The 16,080-nt window shown below is 41.6% G+C and overlaps 1 protein-coding gene across 4 annotated transcripts in view; it reads right to left on the reverse strand.

The window, feature by feature from the left end:
- The window catches only part of RPRD1A (regulation of nuclear pre-mRNA domain containing 1A), a 45,529-nt gene extending 41,088 nt beyond the window's left edge, over positions 1 to 4,441 (reverse strand). For 2 of the 4 annotated variants that reach the window (XM_064443278.1, XM_064443282.1), the window contains exon 1: positions 4,085 to 4,440. In XM_064443278.1, the coding sequence (XP_064299348.1) occupies positions 4,085 to 4,235 (151 nt within the window). In that variant the 5' untranslated portion in view covers positions 4,236 to 4,440. Of the gene's footprint in view, positions 1 to 4,084 lie in introns of all 4 variants that reach the window. The other 2 variants (XM_064443281.1, XM_064443279.1) reach the window with 1 other exon arrangement.
- Positions 4,442 to 16,080: the final 11,639 nt, after the last annotated feature.

Consider the following 16,080-nt stretch of genomic DNA (forward strand, 5'->3'; position numbering starts at 1 on the left):
CATTTAACCGACAGCAAAGTGGAAAAGGAGCTGTTCTGTTGTTATTGTAGGCCTCTGCTTATCTGTCAAAACAGGAGAAATCTTTGTTACTTCACTGAAGTTAAAGGCATTTTATTAATCTTCTCTTCATTTTACTCATCAATGAAAAGATCAATGAACTACAAAATCTATTCTCCACTTATTATAGTAATATAGCAGAAAAAACCCTACTAAATCCACTATAACATGGAGTACCTGGAGTGGCACCTGAGTGGTTTTGCACAGATGCAGAATCAGGAATACTTAATACCTGAGGCAGAGCACCAGCTCTGCCACAGCCCCACTGTGGTGTCCCAGTTCATCCATACCTTTTTCATCATCACATATTTGAGGTCAGTCATTAAGCAGCATGTCTCTATGCTCAGTCCCTTGAAGTATATAATACGCAACTCCTTATCATTTCATCAAACTACTGGTTATATAAGACGACATCCTTTCCTTAAATATTTATGAGAGTTTCTAGGAGTGTCTGACCAATTCAGAGTTATCAGTACTTTTGTAATAGTCAACTCTAGAATGCATTGTACTAGATTTCCTCCAATTTTTGATTATTTGTAAGAATGACCCTATGAATTCTGCATGCCAGTATTTTAAGAACTATATATAAAAGTTATGGCAGTATTTGGGGGGAAAAACATATGCATACTCCTTCAGTAATCAGAGCTACATCAACTATCTTGATACGACTTTAGCAACACTGGAGTTCAGCAAGGTGAATCCAATGTCACTTAACTACTCAAAGGTATGACAAAGATGTGCCAATTTTGACCATTCTCCAAGTTTACATCTAAGTGCAAGAATTCACAGAGAATCAACGGAAGTTCAACTGTAGAAAACCTGTAGGTGAAGGTGTATGAAACCTATGATCTGTAGAGATGCCCTAATATGGCACCTGAACACTACCAATTAATCAAGGTAAGCAGAAAGGGACTAAGATTTTATGGTGCCTAAGTTATACGCATATTTGAAAGCTGTGTCTTCACCTCTACTCCAACATGATATGAAAACAATGACTATTTTAAAAATAAAAGAACCAGAACCAAATATTTAGGAACAAAAGAGCTGTGATCCTAGCACTTGTTTTCATGAATAACTAAAGACATCTTCAGAAGGGTCATTTGATGCAAGGTATCTTTTATCAAAACTGAAAGCGTCCAGGAAAAAATGTAGTATCACACTGTATTATGTTTAACGCAGTTGGTTATACAATGTTTCATAAGCCTGAAAGGGACCAGACTGGAGGGAAGGTCTGGAGATGGAAGTGACAATAGAAAAGGGATACAATGAAAGGAAATGAAATTTATAAAGGCAAAGTTCAATTTTCAGTTCCAGGACACTACTGGCTAGCAATAGCAGCAGACAATGCCAGTAATTTTTTTGTCTGTATTCTCCAAATAGAGACCATTTTCCTCTCAGGTAGGAAGGAAATCATGTTTCTGTGGCTTGGATGGTGAGCAAGTCAGAAGCCTTAAATTTGCTCTATTTATGGCCTAATTTTCAGTGTTCTGCTTTGTGATGTTTTACGCAAGTCATTTCACCACAGCATACTGGTTTTCCTTCTCAACCTCAAGATGCTGGCTACATAGACCACTAAATCCACCCTTTGGGTATTAGGGACTGCCTTACAATTCTGTGCTGCGTTTAGCAAAAAGTTAGGACTGGGCAACTATAAGCTAATACTTATGAAGCTCAGGTGCTGTTATCAGAGATGGAAAATTAAAATACAACCCATGTATCTTAACCATGCCAGCTTCAAATGAAGTGGTAGAGGAACATATGAAAGAAGAAACACTTCACATAAGGCCTAAAAGTCCAGAAGAAAAGGTGCAGGACCTTGAAGGCAACTAACCTACTCCTACCAGGAATATGCTATCACATGCTTTCCACAGACCCTTGAAGGCTGGCTTCCAAAAAGAGGTCACCAGAAAAAAATCTTACTTTGAAGCAGCAAAAGCTGGATGACAACTTCAACAAACTGAAGATAAAATCAATTATAGCAGCTATGCCCACCCAAAGCTCCTGAGCTACATCCTCCAAACAGGCTTAAAAGCAGAAGCCAGACAGTGAAAGCTGAGAAAAAGCAAAGCATTCCCATGAGTTCTTATGAAGCCATTATCCTTGCCTCTCAGTGCCACCTTCCAACATGTAGCCCATGTTTAAAATACTTTATTTCTCCAATCAAACAGCATAACAGGAAAATCATGTTAACACTGAAGTTAAGGACTAACCATTAATATTCTAGATTATTATGAAATGGTATTGTACATGTTAAGACAAGCAACCAAAACTCTGGCTGTGTGCTAGTTAAAGACACCTTCCTGATACTATTCAGAACACCAAACATTCAAGTTGTTTGTTTAGAAGGCCCAGAAACCTGAAATGCTTCAGATGCAGATCGGAGATCCATTCATTTGTTCTCAGAACAAGAAAGAAAACTTGCAACAAACATATAGTGAAGACATTTATTTCATAAGATGAAATATGCCACCATAGGCAACATAAAAAGAATTTAACTCATGCCTGAAAGTTCAAAAGATAGCATTTCACACAAAAAGCACATCTTAAACAAAAACACAGTAGCTGTGTGAAAACCTAGGTTTCATAAACTCTTAAAAAAAGAGTTTACAGGAACATATGTCCATATTATACTTTAAAGTTTAGTATTACTTCATACTCAATATTTTTAAGGGTGGTTCAATCAATTTGCTACGAAGTGATGCCCCCTAAGAGGTAGTTGTGATCCAGCCATACACTCTTTGTATTCCATTACACATCATTTCTGCATATCGACTATTCCTCTTAGTTGCATGAATCTAAGGGAGTGGTTTCTCTTTCATAAGTCCTGTAACGGCTTAATGCTATTTTTCCTCCCCACTTGCAAATCTAGGCTTCTACTTTTCCCATTAAAGACCCAGATATTAATGGGGCTCCAAAGGAAGCTACTGGAAGACAGTAAGATTCCCCAGAGCAAGGTAGTGTTCTAGCAAGTAATTTTTCTTTTTCTTAAATGAGTCAACTTAAGGTCAAGTTATTTTCCAGTCAGGTCAAGTAAATCTTCACATGCCATTTTTGCCTTTCAGACCCTGAACTATAATCTATATATATGATCTACAGATAAACTATATACTACTATATGAACTAAATACATTAATCTATATATATGATCTATAGATGAACTATAATTATATATCCCTGAACTTGCCCATAGCTGCAACTTCTTTCCTGTTAAAAGGAAAGCCACATAAGAATCTAAATCTACACGCTCAAACTCAAGTACTCAAAACAGCTAAAACAATCACACATCTTTATTATACTAACATCAGTATTAGCCATCCGGCAAAAACAGGAAGTTAAAAAAGAAAAATCGCTTTGGACACATTAAATTGCTCTTTCCTCAGAGTACAGTCACCCTCAACTGCCTTACAAGAACAGTTGCTGGCATAAGTGGACAAAGCCACCGTGTCAGGAAATTCAAATAGCATTAAAGCTAACCATCGTTATAGATGATGAAAGACAGCGCCTAAAAAAGGCCGCCTTGGAAGAGCCGCAAGCAACTACCAGCATTAAAACAAGAAGGCCTAAACCCCCTGCTTGCCGCCTTCCTTCCCTTTTCCCACTTTCCTCTCTCCTTCCACAAAGAAAGGGAGTAAAACATGAAAAGTAACCTACTCGGGGGCACCTCAGTGAGGGAGGAAGGTGGAAGGAGAGGAGCAAAGGGAGCGGAGAAGAAAAACAAAACGAGACCGAAGAGAAGCACCTCTCAGCCCGCAGTCATCAAGAAATCGAGACTCGGGGCTTAACACTTGCCCCAGTAGCCCCGTTATCCCCAGCTGCCTGGGGAGAGGCCCGACCGCCCACTCTCCTTCCCTGGCTCGACAGGCCAAGGAGCGCGGCCACCCCCTCTCAGCAGCCCCACACCCGAAGGCAGCCTCCTCCCACCGCGGCCGCTCCGCCGCCGCCACCCCCGGGCAAGGCCCCACCCGGCCCCCGAGGGCGGGCGGGAAAAGGCCCGGTGGCAGTGTGGCGGCGGCGCCGCCACTCTCACCTTTCCGCAGCTCCCGCTCCCACACGCTGACGATGAGTGCCGAGTGCTTGCGGTGGTGGATGAGCCACAGGCTCAGGGTCTGCACGCTCTGCTGCGAGTTGCTCAGCTCCGACAGCTTCCGCTCCAGCGCCGCCTCCGAGAACGCCGACATAGCTGGGCCGCGCTCGCCTTGGCCCCGCCGCCCCCACCGGCCCGGCCCGGCCCGGCCCGGACGCGCTCAGTCCCCGCCTCTCCGCCCCAGCGGGGGAGGAGCCGGGCCAGCCCCGTCCTTTCCCGCCTCGCCAACCGACACTTCCGCGCTCCCCGGCAGCCTGCCGCTGACAAAATGGCGGCCGCGTCGCCTCCCGGAGCGCCGCCCGACCCCACCCCCCTTCTCCCCCGTCCCCACTTCCGCCGGCCGCCCAGAACGAGGCGGAGCGGTAGGCGGGGCGGGGCGGGGTCCTGGGCCCACGCCCACTCAGCCGCGCTCGCCCCGCGCGCCGCCCCTAGGCTGCTGGGAGCGGCGCGCGGCAGGGCACGTGAGACCGTTAGCCCTAGGAGGCGGAAGCAGGGCTGGGGCCGTTAGGGCGAGAGAACGGGCGCATTAGCGTTTTGCCCCTGGAAATGACAAAAAAGCAAACACAAATAACGGCCCAAAGCAACCCAGGCCTTCGGATTTCTTTTGCCTAGCAGGTGAAGGAACTTGGCATGCAAGGGGTGCGTGGCATTTCATACTTGCAGGTGGACGTACACTCCACAGATGTGTCTGGCCTCGTTTTTAAAAGCTGCCTCTTTTTTTTTAATTTGTGGCATTGACAGTACCACGTGTCAGAATTCCACTGTTCAATGATGTGATGATGCACGAAAGTGTTTCAGCTTTGTTGTTTCAAACCTGTTCCCTTAAAGCTTTATTGAATGCTTGTTGCTTCTACTGTTGCAGAAATAGTGAAGAAAAATGGTTTTCTGCTCACCTTCCCATTCTTTCATAGACTTTGTATTGTATCATCTTCAGTAATGTTTCAGGCTGAAGGATCCAAGTCAGTTCTCCTTGCCTGGAAGGTGCTCTCTGCTGCTGAATATGAGTAGCATTTCTAGTCTTAATGTGAGCACCTCTACCCTTCCTGCTGCTCTTCTAAAGAACACCTGATATCGCTTATTTTAAACATTACCAACTAACTGTCATTTTCAGAGAACTATCCACCTTAACTTCTACAGGTCTATCCTGAATCCTATTTCTGTAGCTAATAATTATGACTGCAGCAAATCTCTTTCTCAAATAGTATTTTTAATATTTCTATAAAATTGTGTGTGTATTAATTAGAAAAATATGCATATACCTTGCTTGTGGGACATCCTGGCAATGGTTAAGTGTCCACCCTTAAAACAGAGTATTGCTATAACCTTTCACACCAAACAGCAGAAAACTAGCTATGAAAAAAAAAAAATCTAGAGTATGTTTTAAAACTTTAGAAAGTTTTCTCCCTATTTCATGTCTGACATTCAGAGAAGATGTCCCAGAGGATTGTTTTCAGGAAATTTTCCTAATATTGGTTCTTAGCGAAATCTTCCCTTTAAACATAAAACATCAGTGAGGGCGAGGTAGGAACGTTAGGAGGTTTTAATGTGAATCCTATTTGCGAAATCGCCCGTAGTATGGGTGACTTTTGTGGAACTAGAAGGATTTTGCAGGAATGCTTTGACAGAGATAGTTTAAGTGAAAAGCTGCACAGATCCCTACAGAGTCTCATTATCTATCAATTCACTGCATTATGATTGTCATGAATGGAAGAACCTGTAATATATTGCTATTTTTGCTATGTACAGCAGAGGACACTCTGGCATTAAGTAGAACTGACCAGTGAAGTAAAATGAAGACAGAGCTAAAATGGATGCAAGCATTAGAAAAATTAAATAGGAACAGTGATGTAGTAACTAACATTCAAATACCATTTTCTGGAGGCTTATGTTCTGACATTAGCAGGAGAAACTTGTGGACATCTATGGAAAAAGAAATATTTCACACACAAGAGTAGATTAAAAAGTATCTAGCAGCAAACAGTGGAATTCAGATGTTAAAACAAAAAGATAAGGAAAAAGAGCAGGAAACTGGTAGACAATTTTAGTAATGATTGTAGAAACGCTTATTACTGCTTCCTCTGCATCTTTCATCCCAGATTATCAAAACATTTTATGAATAAGAATAAATCCTCTGGGATACATATTTGTTCTGTAAACAAATATATTTAAATACCGAGTGATTTATCATCTGTGTATAATATAGTGTATAATATAAGATACAGCAAAATTGAGATTTTATGTTCCCCATAAAACTCTATAACATATTTTAAATTTGTAATCATAAATGTTTACATCAGTAATCTAATTTTAAAAGCTAATCTTATCCAGAGAGTGAATGGAAATCTACCACAAGACTTACTGAAAGTGAAGTGGCTCTCAGACAGGAAGTATTCGCAACAGAGGGTTCGTTTGCTGCGGAGCTTTGAAAACCTCAGCTTTCATTCAGAAACAATTCATACATTATTCACCTGCCCTTAAAAAATTCACCCACGCCCACAGGGGCGGAGTTGCCAACAGATGGCAAGTTTTCTTCCACCCATTCCTGTGTTCAAACCATATTAACACCTTTCCTCTGATTTCTTAAGAACAAAATTCTGCACTGCTTCCCTACTGTCTACCACAGTGGGTTAGTGGTAGTCCTCTGTGTTCTCCTGCTCCTGGAGAAAGGAGCCCCATGCAAGTGTAAGACAATGACGGTGAATAAACTATTTGGTTGATGTTTTTGAAGAACATGGGACTGGGAAGCAGTAGGTAGTTCAAAGGTGTGATTACATTTCAGACTGCAGTCACCAAGAGGCTGTACAGCACCCTTACACTTCATGTACTGGTCACAGATTTTTTTGTTTCTCTTTTCCCCTCACCCAAGGACATCCACATAAAACCTTGCATAAGAGGGGAATTTAACCTTCGTAACAATTGCAAGTTTTAAGTTCTGTTACCTTGAGGGAATCCTAGGAAGAGTTTAAGCACTAGAAGGGCTGATCTCTGTCTAAAATAGCAATGATTGTAGTGCATTGTGGGAATGGAAAAAAACCCCACATCAGTCCACAACTTTACATTTTAATTATTTCTTATTCCCAATACCTGAGCATTTCTATTATCCAGTCTTAATTCAAAGAGAAGACTTGGTTCTACTGCGGCAATGGGGACACAGTATCTTGACTCTGCTACAGGGCTCTCTCAAAAGCACCTGTTCCAAGCCACAAACCTCTGTGTGTGCTCTTTCTCCACCTGAACCAGTCCAGCTGATCAGAACATTGAAACCCGTTTCTTGGACTGCCCTTCAAAAATCTAGCTGGGCTTGGCTCCTGGTACCCTTGGAGGCATGATCAAAATGAAATTGCCACAAGATGGGAGGATGATTTTAAAGCATTTTAAAGGTAGGATAACAAAAGATAATACAGGTTGAGATATTTTCTCTGAAACTGTCAAGAAAAGGCAAAATTTTAAATGAGATCTACATTAAGATAGATAAGGCAGATTGTCTATAATAAGTCTCTATCTCCCATCTTTCAGACAGGGCCAAAAGAATGACAAAGGCGGCAGCCTGTGTTGGTTAACAGAGTGCCCAGAGAGGCAAACTGGGCAAAGCCCCAGAAAGCCTGGCCATTGTGTGTACTCCAGTGATTGTCTAGTTCAGCGTGAGTTGGCTGCTACTGCTCTACAGAACAACACTCGTCCTGACAAATCCGAGAGGTATAGTCTCTGTTAGAAGTAGACTCCACCTGACTACTGTGCTGTTCACCAAGCCTACGTCACTCATTGCATGGTTTGTTGATAGGAATGTGTCTTAGAGTCAATTTTAACTTTGTTTCTTCCAGGGCACTCTGGTCTGGTACTCCTGGTACTACTGGTAGTCTGGTACTCCCCCCAAACAGCTGTCACCTTTAGAAGTTGTTTTCTCTTGAAGCCCAGAGATGTAACTGGATGATTTATTCATCCTTAGTAATATTCTGTGCTTCACTGCAGTTATTTAGGAACCCTTATTTTACACCGCTACATAGAGCAGTGAAACAATCTAGGTATATATTGGCTTACTACACATTGCTCATCAGCCATGTGGGATTTGAGCTGAAACCAGCTCTTGCATCAGAACAGACCAAATCTTTCTCTGTATGAGGCTGGTCTTATGTCATGTTTTTATTTTGTTTTGTAGCTCCTTCTCAAATAGTCCCACCCAGGAGATGCAATAGTACAAAAGGAGAAGCGAGGTTTCTCTAGTCTTTTTCCTGTCTGAGAATTTGTGTTAGCCAGCATACCAGTTCCTACCTGGATCTCAAAAATATAACACTGGCATATCAGTTCTTTTTTATCGTTCCAAGTGTCCAGTCCATCCAGTATAACAGTTTCTGAAGTTTCATACTTAAAAATATTTTTTCCATCTCTCACAATATGTTTCTGTGTCTCATGACCTAATTCTGTGTAAATAATTGTACTTCCACATCCCAATAAGGGCATGAAAAACAAAGACACACGAAAAGAAGATCCCGAAATATAGCTGTGAAATGATTCCTGACTGAGAGATGGTAATTCAGCTGGGTCATTTCTTCAGAAACATTAAACCTCATTCGTTACCCATATAACAAGAGGGCATATCCCTGGCAGAAATTATAAATAAATAAATGAATAATATTTAAGTTTAATCAGTGTGAAGTCCTGAAGGCAGAGAACAAAAGAAAGCTTAAATGGAAGGAAGAAGCCCATGGAAGTCACTTACAGGAGCTGCCTACTGGAGCCAAAAACCTCGGGGTGAATAATGGTTCTTTTTCATGAGTTCCTGCCACTAAGCACTCCACCTTTTAATGTAACTCATTAAAGGCCGAAATTGTTTGCTACTTATGAGATTAACAAAAACCACTTACTAAGATATGTATATATGATCCAGCAAGACATTCCTATATTTTAGGCAGAAAGATAGGTTGTACAATCTAAAAAAAATATCTCTAGCATTTCTGTGATTTCTTTGGCCCTCTGTGGAGATGTGAAGATGTTTGTAGAAAATCTTCCCTTTTTCCTGAGTCAGGAATTCAGCCAGACAGCTATGTACATCCGGCTTCTTCATCATTATGCTATTAAGTGAAGTCATACTATGTAAACATACACTGTGATTAATATATGGATGCAATCAAGTCCCAGTTTTCTGTAGGAGAGAGAGTGCTGTAACTAGGCAAGAAAGCACTCCAGGGTATGTATTAACTCAGGTGTGCAGAATGGCATGAAACATTAGGCTGAGTAATTTTAAACATCTGAGCAGTATATTAATGGATCATTAATACGTGCCCTGGAGTGTATATAGCTCTTAGTCACAGCATATTAGTAATAAAGCACATTCCTAACAATAAATACTGTTAGGAGGAAAAGGAAAACTGCAATGTATTGAGATACTGTGTGAAGAACCTTCTTGAAATTTCTGAAAATGCAAATTTAAATTTGACTTTAAATCAAAGGAAATGAGCTGATTCACCTTTGTGGTCCAATAGAGGACACCGTGTCCCAGAAACCATTCAAATGTAGGAAGCAGACACTGTATTTTTGTTCCTGCGTACTCAGTGCATGGCTTTGGAGACGGTGGCTGCCAGCATACTGTGCTGTACTACAGCAAGCATAGCCAGAGGGTTGAGAGAAGCACTTATTCACCTTTACTCGACACTCACTAAACCATATCTGGAATAGTGCATTCAGTTTTGGTCTCCCCTAGTATTGGAAAAATATTTATAACTTGAGCAAGTCCAGCAGAAGGCCACCAAGATGGTCAGATGCTTGGAGCACAGAACCCAGGAGAGATGGGAAACTGGGCATGTTTAACCTGGAGAAGTGAAGGCTTAGAGGCAATCTAATGGCAGTTTCCCTATGAGGGTTACTGAGAAAATGGAGCCATTCATGGACATGCATCATGAGATGCTGACAAGCAGTGATCATAAACTGAAACAGAAGGTTCCAACTAGATAGAAGGAAGAAATTTTTTCATCCCAGGGACAGTCAGACAATGGACAGGTTGCTCAGAATGGTTGTGCAGTCTCCATCCTTGGAGATTTCTAAGACTTGGCTAGATAAAGCCCTGACCACCCTGGTCTGACCTAGTATGTGACTATGTCTATGTACTATAGTATTCACATATGCTGAGCAATATACTTGTACAACTTGATTTGTACTTGTGTAAGTTCAAGTGCAAATCCACACTGAAGGGCTGAGCTTGCTCGGCTTGTATCAGTAGGATCCCCGTAACACGATAGGTTGTCCAGCTGCACATCATTGCTCTCCTATCACGTAGGGCACCTCAGGTTAACTTGCATGTCAGTGCGACCCTTTAGTACAGAGGGTATGTGTTGTCTTCTGGAGCGTGCTTACCCCCAGATTCCTGCTGATCAATGAGCAGGCAGAGTGGGATGGAAAAGTCTAGTGTTAAAATTGTTACTACACAGCCATCAGCCGTATATTCAACATGCTAACTGTCAGTTTTGTTGTCAAAAACATCAATTACTTCAGTAGCCACAGTTTCCCCAAATGTATGAGAGGTCCATAAATAAAATCCATGTATTTTTGAAGCATGCTAGCTCTTCTCTCCTCCCTACACTGAAAGCACACCTGAGAATTGCCAGCATACTAGGTGGCTCATTCCCAGGGATGCTTATTTGTTCACCTCAAAACTGTATGTTTTAGCTTTTTGAGGAAAGAACAATAAATGAGGAGAGGGTATGTAAGAAGGAAGACTGTGCATGCAGTAGGGGTTCTTAGTTTGCTCTTGCAACATCTTCAGGAGCATGACTCAAGCACAGTGATTTTGCCAGTTGTTGTTAGTGACATGGTCCTCTGCTATACTTGCTTTATGTGGCATCCTTTTGTCATATCTGACTCAAAACATAGTCAGAGTTGGTAAGGGAAAAGCAGTTGTGTGTGTGAGCCAGCTGTGAATGCAATGGAAAGTCTGTGTTCCTTCAGATGTCTGCTCATCATAAAGTGGTGACCAGACACACTGTCATTGTCTGGTGGTGGTCCAGGCCACCATATGCTCTGTCACTAGGTGACTCTCCTATCCTGTCACATCTGGCCACAACTGCTGCGCAGTTAGGGTAAATGTCCCTCGTTTCTATGGAAGGGATTCTTATTTCTCTTGGGAGATGGTGAGCCAGAGACAGGAAAGTTTGGGAGCAAGGTAAGGATGCTGTAGCTGGGAGTGCTTTTTCAGTTCTGGGAGACTGTGGCTGCCCAAAGGCATTGTCTAACATTTCCCCTCTTCTGGCTGTCAGAACTTGTATGCGGTGTCACCTACCTGTGATTTTCTGTCCCCAGTGAACAGAATTTCCAAACCAACATGCTTGCCAAAGATTTGCTCTTGTCTCGAAAAGGAGAACCCAACTGTTCCTGGACAGTCCTGGAGTGGCCTTTTGCTTTGCTTCTGTTCTGACTTGAACTGGGGCAAGTGTAAGGGGGAGAAGGCTCATGGCCTTGGCAGTACTCTAGTGTCTTTGGTGTACTGTAAGTAGAGCAGCTCAGTCCAGACCTGGCTCAATTACATCTCTTTTGCCTGTGAGGGTAGGAGTTGCACATGAGTAACCTGCTTCAACTTCAAGTCCAAGATTTCCCATCTGTGCCAGACATTAACACCCCGAAGGTTGTCTCAGTGCACGTCAATATGTGCAGTGTGTGGACAATCAGGGAGTCAGTCCTTGATGAGAGATAAATGATTTAGCCTGACAGCCCAGACACAGACATGGAAATGCCTCTGATACGTTACAGCGCCAGTGCCCTCTACTGAGAGGCCACACCTGCAAGCTCTGTGTCCTTTATTGGAGCAGAGAATTAATGAAAATATCTTTATTATAAGTATCTATTAGTTTGGGGTCATGCTATCCAGCACCTTCAAACTGCCGAATCTGTACCATCGTAAACACAATCTGATACATTTTTCTAAATTGCAATGCTAATGTAGCTGCCGGTATTTTGCTTGGAGACTAGGTGTCACTGGTGGTTTAGAAATAGCAGACAGAGTTTCATTCCTATTGCCTTCTTTTTCCTGCAACTCATTTATAGCCTCTCAGCCTCTCCCTATGCACCTCCAAAAGAGTGTGGACCTGCCTTCTATGTAACTGAAGACTAAAATTACATCCTTCTGTACCCTTTTCATCAAGCCAAATAAACACAGGTCCCTTGTCTCTGTCTGTATGTCACTTTAACCATCCTGGTGTCCCTTTGTGAGACTTTCTCAGGATTTTGCTTTTCAATCTGTACTGAGGAACCCAAAGCCAGGCACAGTTGTCCAGGTGTAGACTCACAAGTCCCAAGCAGAGGGCAAGAATCCCTTCCCTTGACCTGGCCTGGTTTCCAGGAGATTTGCTCCATAAACTTCCTGGAGACTGAGATTAGGCTGAGTAGCAGGTAAATGTCTGGTTTCTCCTTTCTTGCCCATCTTGAAGGGACCTCAAACTCTATCTTCTCATGGTAATCACAGCCAAGATTGTCACTGAGTATCACATCTTCAGCCAGTACTTTCTTATCCATGAGTAAGGAATCCAACAGAGGCACCTCCAGTGCTTGACCCATCCAGCATCTGTATTAAAGAATTGTATCTAAACTCCAGAAATTTCCTGGGTTCTTGCGCCCTGCAGTGTTGCCCTTTCAGCAGATATCCAATAATAACAATACTATACAGTGCTGAAAAATCAAAAATGTTATCTAATACGTTCTTATTTTCAAGGTCAGTTATCAACAATCACTTAGAAGTCAGAATGTGGAAGAAATCCAAGACCTACATAGTCCTTTTAAGTAAGGAATTTGTCATGTAATCATTATGTGCTAGAATTCCTTCAATAATTTTCATAGTGTAGGTAGAAATCCATTTTTTAACACTCCTCAAAGGAAAATTACAGATTCAATAAAGTGTACATAACAGTGCTATGGAGTGGAATATTCATTCTTCTGTATGATCAAGGGATGGGCACTAGTGATTCACACTTTTAAGATACAGATAATCTGGTTTTTCTTTGCATAAAGGATCTTCACTGCTATGAAGTACCTGAAGTAGACTTCTGTACCTCACAACAACTTCTGCTATCGCCTGGCTGTAGGAATACCACTCTCACTGTGGTCCAGGCAGAAAGTGGCAGAGAGAATGTACCGCAGGGGAACTTTGTATCAGTGATGTAAATTTAAGTAGTTCCTTTCATTTTCAGCTTGCATAAAGCAACAGTACTGATGATCAACAGTTCAGAACTGATTTCCAGATAGACCTCTCATCTCTGTTCAGGGCTGAGATAAAAAAGAATAAAAAGATTTTAAAGCACATTTAAATAATGTAGAAGCAATTCCTCATTGTATAGTTCTTGGTTACTGCCTGGTATTTTGAATCAGACCTATTTAGCTGCGATCAAATTTATTTTTGTTTCGTGAATAAATGAATGGAATAATCCAGCTGCCTGACCTCAGAATCACTCATTGTTTCAAGAAAGAAGGATGACCAGTTGTGTGTTTGAACACAGGCCTCGTGGCACAGGTGGATAAGATTTGCTGCAGATAAATACATAACCTAATAAGATGAAACAAAACTTTAGAGTGATATCGTTTTCAAAACACAACATTTGGTCACATAAAGTAGATAATTTCTCCATGTTAAGACAGATCTCAGTTTGCTTGTACACAACAGACCATCTTTTCAGCATCCCTTCCCACCCTGGCTATTCAAAAAACTTAGGAAAGTCATCTGGGCATTACGAATATGAAATGGCTTCAGAAGAACTTGGCAGGACAGGGAGGTATTTATTGCCAGAACTGCCTGTATTGCTTCTTTTATAAGGAAGGAGCTCCAACAGCCTTGAGCTGCATCAGTTCCATTGGTCTCATAAGGTACCAGGACTATGCCAACAGACTTCATATGATATCATCAAGAAATTTGGCTCACCCCAAGCAATCAATGCTTGCTTCCAGTTAACTGTATGATTTGTAGTGAAAATGAACTGCAATGACTGCAAGCCCTTTTTTTAAAAATCTGAAGCTTGTTATGTGAACAGAGGGTAACCACTCACCAATAGACAAATGTTGTGAGCTGACATCTCCTGTGTCTATATGGTAAGCACCCCGTTTTACTGCATAATACCTTTCAGGATTCAGTGCCTGGCTGGCAAATGTCCTCATTCTGATGTGTCTGCCTTTGCTATCTGCTATCATGGCATTTACTTCTTACCATTCTCCACCTGTTAGCTGTACACTGGCATAGCTTCAGGACTTAAAAGGCCCTGCTAAAAATTCATAAGGGTCATCTTCCATTCAGCATGAAAAATAATAGGAAGTCGACGCTGCCCTCTCTACCCTCAAACTTTGACCTTTTAGGGTGGAAGATTTACCAGCCTAAGGCCAATTTGCTGCTTGGAGTGGGATTCACTCAGGTACTGTAACATGTCTTGCAGGTCTATTTTCACCCTAATACATAGGAATTAGATTAACAGTTGAAAAAGGCTGGAAATTTTATAGATCCCTGTGATGTTCAGATGCATAGCCAAATGCTTTCAGTCAGTCTACTTTGAGGGTTGGCAAACCACTGAAAACAGTATTTGGCAGCAAGAGGTCATCAGGCTTGTAGCAGAATGGGGAAGGTCTGCATTGTAAGCAAAATTTTAATCCATTCTCAGCATGGCAAGGCCAGACTGAAGTCTCCTGTCCTTTTTCCTCCTTTTTTGAACTCATGAACGCATGATGTGAGTTTCTTGTTCATAGCTAAGGTGATTCTCATCTTTCTTAAACTGGTACCAGTGAGGGTATATACCATCAGTGACAACACCACTGTATGGCAGTCCTACATCAGTGTTTGGAGTTCACCTGCATTTTGTACAGCCCGTGCCTCTCTCACTGATATCAAGTGTGCAGTCACTGGCAAGCACACATCTTAAATGTATATCCTTGCCCACCAGATTTAAGATAAAATGGAATTCAGCCAACATTGCTGGAGTTTTCCCTACGCTCAAGATCATTATTCTGATCTGAACGCAGATAGGCACGTGATGCTGTGGACCCTGCAGTGCAATGAACTGCACATTGAGCCACACTGGGTCCTGCTTTTGCTTTTGCTGATGGCAGGACTTGCCAAGGTAGTAGGGACAAGCTTTTCAAATGAGCCTTTACTGGTTTGAGCGCATAATCTAAGAAATACTTTCCAGACGTTCAAATTACATACAACTAACATTCAATTATTTTTTACATTTACCTTTTGTCTTGATTACAAACTACTCTGTTTAAAATATAGCTTTAATATTACAATATATACATATTGTCACTGTAACATTGCTAGCAATATATTTCTTCCAGTCTGCTGTAAAAAGAACCACTTAGCTCCATATTCTCTGTTTGGACCATAAAATTTGTCTGATAAAGTACTAAAACCCAGAAGGAATAGCAGTCAACATGTCACTTATTGTATTGGTGCCACAGAATAGATTTTAAGCATCAACTTTGAAATTTGAAATCACTTTGAAATTAAAAGTGACATAAAGGTAGCTGCCAGTGAAAGAATTTCTGAAAGAAATGGACTGTGAAACAAATGAAAAAGTTGCACAGAAGTCAGAGCTTGTATCATCTTAAAAATGAAAAGAAAGAGAGCAAAATGCAAGCCAGGCAAAACAAGATTATATTTGCAATTGTTTTCCCAGCTGATAAGAATAAAATCTGCTTTCCTGTTAGACTTTCAACAGTCTCCAGAATAAATCTTCCATTTCTACTCTTATTTGTTTAACGAATGCTTTTTACTCTGTGTGCATGTGTGGTAAATGAGAGGTTGTGATGACACATCTCAGAAAAATCCTTTGTGTGCTGCCAGGTGCTAGCCAGGTAGAACCTCTGATGGCAGCTCCGAGTTTCATTAGGTAAATTAGATGTGGCCGCTGGATTTTATTTTCGTTCAGGAGTGCTGGATGGATAGTTGATGTCTATAGCAGGGCTGGTTGGTATTTCAC

Source organism: Phalacrocorax carbo, chromosome 2 (assembly GCF_963921805.1).
Source record: "Phalacrocorax carbo chromosome 2, bPhaCar2.1, whole genome shotgun sequence".
NCBI lineage: Eukaryota > Metazoa > Chordata > Aves > Suliformes > Phalacrocoracidae > Phalacrocorax > Phalacrocorax carbo.